The sequence below is a fragment of the Physcomitrium patens genome, chromosome 2 (genome assembly GCF_059467195.1).
Source record: "Physcomitrium patens ecotype Gransden chromosome 2, ASM5946719v1, whole genome shotgun sequence".
Lineage (NCBI taxonomy): Eukaryota > Viridiplantae > Streptophyta > Bryopsida > Funariales > Funariaceae > Physcomitrium > Physcomitrium patens.
In genome coordinates, this window is record NC_143411.1 from 10,539,837 (window position 1) to 10,548,031 (window position 8,195).

Sequence of the window (8,195 nt, forward strand, 5' to 3'; positions counted from 1 at the left end):
TAAATAAATGAGATATTTTTTAAAGAAAGTAAATATATATATATATATATATATATATATATATAAGTAAATATATATATATATATATATATATATATATATAAAAGTATATATATATATATATATATATATATATATATATATATATATTCAAGAAGAAACTATATTAATTATTATCAAAGAAAAAATATAGAAATTCTTAAAAATACGCTAGAAACAAAAATAAAATTGGAAGAATAAGTAATCTTTCACTCTTACATCTATATACACTTTCTAACTATAAGCTATGTCGCAACATTCTATTGAATCTCTAATACATATCAAACTTATATGACACATGTCTAATTTGCAAGATAAGCTTCTTACATGTAAGCTACATATCCAACTTATACTATAAATCGCTAATATACATAACATATAGCCAAGTTTTTTACCTATCAATTATATATAGATACATATGAAGGCAAAGCTACATCTATGAATTTAAGTATATGGAAAATACAATATATTGCATCTTGTTAAATTTATTTATTTTTTATAATTTTACCTATTCATATTATTTAGATAATTATTTAAATAAATATATATATGTCTGTGATATTATATTCCTTTCAAAGAATAAGTTCCACAAAAAATAGTGATTACATATTGAAAAAGTCCAAGACGTAATATATTATATTTTCTATATACTTTAATCTTTGTTTTCTTTAAAAATAGTTGATAGATCTTTTTAGCTATCAATAGTGTTCTATACTACAACAAGAAGACTATCCTAATAATTTATTAGTATTGAGGTCTTTATAACTTCCTTCAAATAAAATATCTGAAATACCATTAAAAGTGGTTCTTACATCTAATAACATTATCAAACTTTAGAAATTGCTTCTAAAGTCTTGATACCAAATGAATTTTATCTTGCCATCTATTTAAAGAAAAATATGTCATTCTTAAAGATTTTTATTTCTATTATATTACTATCAAGGCTATTTCAATTATAATATCTTATTTAATAACTTAACAAAAAATAGCTCTTATATTGAATTTATTAATTATAATTCTTCACTTTTTTAGTACCACAAATGCAAAGAAACTAAAATTATAAAATCTTTAGTAAACCTCATTTCTTTTAAAAGAAGAAATTGTTTGACTCTTCATCTTGATTTTGATAAATATAATTGAAAAGTAATATTGATTTTTCTACTAAATTTGTAAGATTTTGGAATAGCTCTCATGTATATTGAATAATATCATATTTATGACAATGTACAAAATATGCTAATATATTTTGATATTGCATTCAGTTTAAAACTTTTTCAACATCAAATTCTTAATTATTGTCTATTTCTATGAAAAAAAGTGGCATTTGTCTTCTTTCTAGGATATTTTTTAATTTTTATGGGTCATGAAGAAATATGTTGTTGTATGGCATGATTTTCTATCTATGAATACCCTAGGTACCTAGTTGTAGAGAGATTAGTTTTAACTTATTGGCCAAATTTTAATAAGTAACTTATTCTTATTATAAAAAATAAATTAATGCAGCAATATAAAAAGATATTCTAATAGTAAAAACCTTTTATATTTAAGAAGATTTTTACATAAGGCTTTCTAAAGCATCTAGAAATATCCTAACATCCTTTGTTATACCAAATCATAACTAATTATTTGTTGATAAGTTAGATTTTCTATAAGCTCAAAGAAAATCCATTATCTTCTTATAAAAATCAATAATTATATCATAATTTTGTCATAGTTTTATATTTCCATTTTTAACATATATATAAAGTCTTAGCTTTCAAAAATTCCTTTATTTTGTATAAATTGTCCAAATTATAGTAAAATACTTTCAAAATATCTTTCTTCTACAAAAGATTATTTCTCTCCAAACTTTAGAATATCATATCTCTTGATCCAAATATTCAATTTTTTTCAAATTTCTACATAGTATAGAATTTATCCATAAGCTCAATTTAAAAGTATTATCTTCAAGTAGTTATTAATCCTCCAAATCAATTCCAAACCTTTATATATATATATATATATATATATATATAGAGACCTTTAAACCAACTTTCCAATTACACAATTTGATCTTCAAAAACCATTTACACACATGCGCTATGCTCCAAAGAGTGACAATAGATACAAAATTGATACCTTAACTTTGAGGGCCTATATCTTCTTCATAAAAACTCCAAATCACATAAAATTTTTACCAAAACCATATTCAAAATCCTAAACTTAATGATTCTAATCTTTGATGTTCAAATGGCCTCAAAAGAATAATCCTAATTCCTAATAAAGCCTCAAGCAGCCTCCTTGAAGTTTATTGGATATGACTTTTAGTCAATAAGAATGGAGATTTTCATCATCCATCTCCATTCATCTATGTGGTTGGCATAACTATCATTTTTTATACAAAAGACTTTTAATTCTTTTTTTAATAAGTTTTATATATTATGTGCCTTAAACACCAAATAAAAGAAACAAAAAAAAGATTTCAAGAGTCACTAATGTCTAATAAAGATGCCTTTAAATATATAAAAACTATTATTAATATAAAATCAATCTCAATAATAGTCCTTGTAAACTAACTACTTCAAAGTAGTAATCTAATCACATTTTGTAACCAATTAAAATCTAATAACATAGCTCTCATTATAGAATGTAGTAAATAATATATTAAATATATATGTGCATTATTTTTATATAGTAGCCAAACCACAATATGACAATGCAAAATACATGATGGATCTTCATAGATTCCAATAGGAATAATCAATAAGCAATTAGATTTATATATTTACTAATAAAAAAATGGTCTAAATATATAATAATCTAACTTATCATACAAGCAAATAATCTTGATATTATAATGAAGAAACCATACATTTTTCTCAACATGAAATTGAGGTTGTTCCTTGCAATTAACATTTGCATTGAACTTTTGTCGTTCTTGAGCTTCTTTTAATTGTGCCTTTATTGTTGCATGTAACTTTAATAAAATATTTGTCAAATCTTTTGCCAAAAGATTATTAATTTTTAAAAGGTCAAAAATATCAAATTGTAGATAATAAATAAAATTAGCCAAAAAAGATATTTTTTAAATAGAAGAATATACCATATTATTATAAATAAATAAAAAAAAAAAAAAAAAAAAAAAAAAAAAAACTTTGTCAATAGGAAAAAAGTTATTCAATTATTATAATGATTATTAATAATATATCTTAGATATTATTCCAAAACGTGATTCATTCATTTTTTTTAGTCCATTAATTTAAGAATAAAAAGTCAAAGATAATTTTATATCTACTTATAAAAACTTGAAAAGGTTTTTCAAAATTTTAATACAAATTTGTATCCATCTATCTAACATAATATCCCTTAACAATCCATGATAGCAATAAATTTTATAAAGAGAAAGTTTAGTTGTTTCTTTACTTATGATAAATTTTGAACATGGTACAAAATATACCATCTTCATGAAACAATCTATCATTTCAAATATAAAATCATAAAAAATTAAATCATAAAATTTTGAATGTTAAATTATTACTTTTGTAGTTAATAATCAAAATGTTTTAACTCTTATCACTTATTAAATGTTATATAACACTTTTTTAATCTAATTAGTGATCTTTTTTACTTTCATAATTGTTGCTCATACTCTTGGTGTCCATAAAATGAGGAAACAAATCTAAATACATAACAAAAGTGAATAAAAACAATGCCTAATGAAATCAACCACCACTTACATTTTACAAGACAAGAATTCACTTCTCAGTTTGTTTATTTCTACCAATTATTGAGTTCAATTCAAAGTTTTCTCAATCGATAGTTCAATTGTCGACCCAGTTGTCGATCTGATAGGAGTCTGAAGCAGTCTGGCCTTCAACCTACAGCTTGGCCAACTCGTTACCAGATATGCTTGAGTACAATGAGATACTTGCTTCGCTTTATCAGGAAGCTTGGAGCCGAACATCGGGCTGAGTGAAGGAGTCACAGCAGATTTTTAACGCAGCATGAAATTGATGCGTAGATTGAGATGCTCACAGCTCGAGAAATCGCCTGGCTGCCACATGGAGCAGCACAACGCAGTTTGTTGGTGCTGATCAGTCGAATCCGAGAGCGACATGGTCCATGCTTAGTGAGATGCATGGCCCAGCGGAGCATGGTAATGCTTGACGATTATACTTGCGACATTATGAAGGACCATGCATTTCGTTTACAGTCCCCACATGAAAATGTTCAAGGATCTGAACTTGTTGCGGTTGTTCAGCACCAGTAGGCTGAGGCTTGAACATGAAACACAACTGTGGATCCGATGATGTAAATGATATTAACGTCCGCCAAGTTTAGACATCTGAGAGAGATCTAATCTCATGGCTCGCGACTGAGTCGCTAGATTCTCTGCAATGGAGATTCGAGTGAAGGCAATTCGCCGTTATTGATTACTAATCGTTTCTAATGAGTAACCGAAGAATACTGTATCTGATCTGGTACTTGAAATACCACACTCGATGACAGAAAGGTTAAGGAAATTGACGAGTACATGAATATACATTTAATCTGTTGAACTCGCCGATAACGCCCAGAAGAGTAATCGAACATGTGTACTGTACATGATCGGCTGGCTTCTCGTTGTCCGGAGCCGCAATCTTATTGATTCTTCTTTTCTAGGGTTCCCAATCTTCTCGAAATACTGTTCTAAGCCGATGATTTCTCAGTCGCAGTGTGATTGATGGATTGATGGATTGATTCATATCTTCAACTTCCATTTTTGAAATGGTTCATGTCAGCGTCGACAGTTTTATTCAATTGATGAAGGAATCCAGCGTGCTGCAGAAATCGATGTTCATCAGTCACGTGGGCGATTCACGGTTTTATCCAATCTTAACCCACCATGCGTATCCAACGACGCCATCCGCCACCGGAAAGAGCATGTAGTATCCCGCAGGAGCAACTTGTTGCGACGGAGGAGACGTCGAGTACACATTGTAGCCTCCCGCTCCATCGTCCGCCGGAGCAGTTACTGCTAATTGCAACAATCTTTGCCCCATGGCATACGAATGCGTGACGAATGGCGCGCTGATCAAGTTCAATTCAATTTTAGTCGGATTCGTCGCCTTCACCACGGCTGTGAAATCCACTCCATAACCCAGACCACCAGGAACCGTCGTGAAAGACGGCGGGTTGGCGCCTAGGTAATCGGGACTGTAAGCCTGGATCCGCAGTTCCGTAGGGAGGTACCCAGTCAATGTGTAGAACTGATGCGTGTTGCTACCCGCCAGCAAAATGCGTCCGTCTTGCAAGAGGTTTGCAGTAGAGTGGTAGACTCGAGGGATATCGGTGCCCGTCAGGGTTGAGAATCGCGTCCCCTCGGCATTGTAAGGTTTGTATAGATCCGGCGCCAACACAGGGTTCGAAGCGCCTCCCCATCCTTGAGCGCCATTCGCCGCTCCGTTGATGATGAGCACTTCGCGGGTAGGCAGGAGCACCATATCTCCCATGGTTCGCCTCTGTGGCATGTACTCCATGGCCCAGTTTGCGTCGTCTGCCAGAGGCGCAATCCTACCGCATGTTTGGGAAGCATCAGCGGCAGTGTTGCCGCCCATGTACGCCCCGTATTGCGCACCACCACAAACGAGAACCTCTGGCCAGCTGAACCCGCCATCCGACGTGAGCGGGAGGAGCACGGAACTTCCAGCCGAAGGGTAATTGCGAGGTTCCCCGGGGATGGTCGGGAAATTCTTCACCACGGTATTGGACTGCCAATCGTAAAGGATCGAATCTCTGTTTGCGAAGATGAACAGCTGGTTGTTTGGCAGTAGGTGCACGAACGGATACAGGTTGTCCTGCTGCGCATCGTTTGTCTGCAGTGGAATTGCATATCAGAGCAATTAGCAAAACTGTCAGAAGGTAATCAAACGAGTCATGAAAAGGGCACAAATAGGACAGACTGTCTTCTTCACACTCAACTCCTAAGTACAATAATGAGTGAGGACTAGTCATTACTGTCTCCGAGCATGGAAAAGGGGCAGCCTAGCAACAGAGATGAAAGAGATTGTGTGAAGCCTGAACTAGCCAACAGGACACCCACTAGGAGCTATTGAATGCGACCCATGAGGCTCTCGCAATATCTGGCTCCTAAATTGTCGACATCTTAGTCGCACTAAGCACCAACTATCAAAGTTACGCAACCGATTTGAAGAAGCATCTTGTTGAAGTATGCGTAAGTACAGACAGGTTCGGTTATTACAATAAAGTAATGATGACTGAGGAAAATATTTCAGTTTAGAATTTCAACATGAACCAGAGGCATCCTGCGAATGTGAAGAGTAAAGCCAGATTCTTAGTATGAGTTCAGAATTTTGGGGTGTGGCTTTGATCTGGAGGCTGACTTTTTGAGAAAGGTACCTTCTCGAGGAGGTCCAGGTAGTAGGTGCCGCGGCCGTTGGCGGGGACGTACTCAATTGTGAAGACGCTTCGTCCTCCCACGACGATCTGGGACCCATCGGGAAGAATTTGGTTTGTGGCGTACCATCGCCCGTTCTGTAGTTGTGCTCCTTGCTCCACCCAATCACAGTTTCCGTCGTTGCACGGAGCAAAAGTACGAATCTGCAATTTGTTTTCACAACGATAAGATTTCAGAGCAATGAATTCGTTGTGGCTATGGCGAGTTGTGCTCATTCCTCACCGAGCTGGATTTCGGCAGAGAAATGGAATAAAATTATATTCTTAGCTGTATCAATTTTTAACACACTCTTGATCAAAAAAGAGTGGAAATGGAGAGTACCTTCATCAGTCCGTCAGCGTCTCCGCCAGTTTGCACCATCTGTCCATTGGCGTCGAACTGACCAGACGAGCACCAAGTGTCGGTGTACACAAATAATGGTCGAATTACATTTCCGTTGGGCGTGAACAGAGCTGAATGCGCTGTACAATCGTGTGTGTTAGCCTGCACCACAAGCGAACTCTATGCCTCAGTGAACTAAAGCGTGTCCACACGAAAGTTTCTGAAGCGGCAGCTTGAACTTAAGCGAAATCATAAAATACATCAGATAATCCTGCTCGTCGCAAAATGAAAACTCCCAAACAAACTCTCTAAATTCAACCCTGCTGCGAACAGGAGTGCATCTAGCCAGACTCAGTAATACATAGGCTCCCACGTCTGGAAAATCACAATTGAATTGTAGAGCTGATTGGCACTTCATGGGATGCTGATGGCCAAGTACCGACTTTTCTGATTAGAAACTCAGTGTCAACTAAAACTGGTCACTGAAGTAGTTGGAGTTCTTAGAGTCCATCTTGTAAGTCTTGAGAGACAGCTGAAGGTATGAGATGAATAGCAGTAATAAGAATTGGGTCTAGTTCTTGTAAGTAGTTAAAATGAAGAGAAAGACGTGGTCTATGATGGGTAGTAGCAAGCGCACCCGATCTTCAGGATTGTCACGACACACGCCATTAGGAAGACTGAGTTGAGAATCCCCAATGTTGGTTCTGTCGAGAAGTATCACAGAGCCAGTGTTCGTCACCGCCGCATGCATTGTTGAAATCCCTGCATTCTCCACCACTGTCTCGTACCAATCCCCTTTCACTCCTAACCTCCATGTCGTGACCATTTGGAGCAGCAACACCCAAATCACTACTACTCGCCTCATCTTCCACTGTTGGTCAGAGCGTCCCCTGGATCTCTTCAATCCCAGCAAACTCAACCCAGAGTCACTCCCGAAATCAGTCACTCTGCCTATTCCTCATCGACCATGCAAAGTTAGCTGCATCGGGCCAAGTGCGGTCGGTCCACGAGGTGGGAATGCCAAACAACTGAGGACTGGGGAGGCATTCGACCGTTACGAACTCGGAAGAGCTCATATACCATGTGGCATCGAATCAATCGCGACTGGCTTAAGCCGTAAACCCCCCTCACCAATGTGATCGATCTGGAAAATATTGCAGCGGTCAAACCGCCAAAAATTGTTCGAGGGGCGGAGAAGTGGGGCCGCTCCGACCTTGCCTTCTCCAATGGATCGACAAACGCCAGCAGAGAAAAATACCAGCTGCATGCGCGCGTTGCCCCACCACCGCTGCTGATGCTTGTCGGAATCGATTAACGTCCACTTCAATCAATTCTAGCAACCAGCCTTCAATGATAACCAGCGCTTCCTCTCCTTGAGAGAGAGCTGACTGGAGCACTG

General features: G+C 36.0%; 1 protein-coding gene across 1 annotated transcript; it reads right to left on the reverse strand.

Moving 5' to 3' along the window:
* Nucleotides 1-4,239: 4,239 nt before the first annotated feature.
* Nucleotides 4,240-7,983, reverse strand: LOC112294536 (aldehyde oxidase GLOX). Its single transcript, XM_024545087.3, has 4 exons — nucleotides 7,434-7,983; nucleotides 6,797-6,958; nucleotides 6,418-6,618; nucleotides 4,240-5,873 (listed from the first exon to the last, which is right to left on the reverse strand). The coding sequence occupies exons 1-4, from the start codon at nucleotides 7,659-7,661 to the stop codon at nucleotides 4,884-4,886; spliced, it is 1,581 nt and encodes a 526-aa protein (XP_024400855.1). The 5' UTR covers nucleotides 7,662-7,983; the 3' UTR covers nucleotides 4,240-4,883.
* Nucleotides 7,984-8,195: the final 212 nt, after the last annotated feature.

What these genes read in the sequence shown, in the direction of transcription:
- LOC112294536 (XM_024545087.3), bottom strand. Translation starts at nt 7,661, where the DNA reads ATGAGGCGAGTAGTAGTGATTTGGGTGTTGCTGCTCCAAATGGTCACG. An exon ending in ACGCTGACGGACTGATGAAG is followed by an intron (nt 6,619 to 6,796) that starts GTACTCTCCATT and finishes AACAAATTGCAG; the next exon opens with ATTCGTACTTTTGCTCCGTG. An exon ending in ACCTGGACCTCCTCGAGAAG is followed by an intron (nt 5,874 to 6,417) that starts GTACCTTTCTCA and finishes ATTCCACTGCAG; the next exon opens with ACAAACGATGCGCAGCAGGA.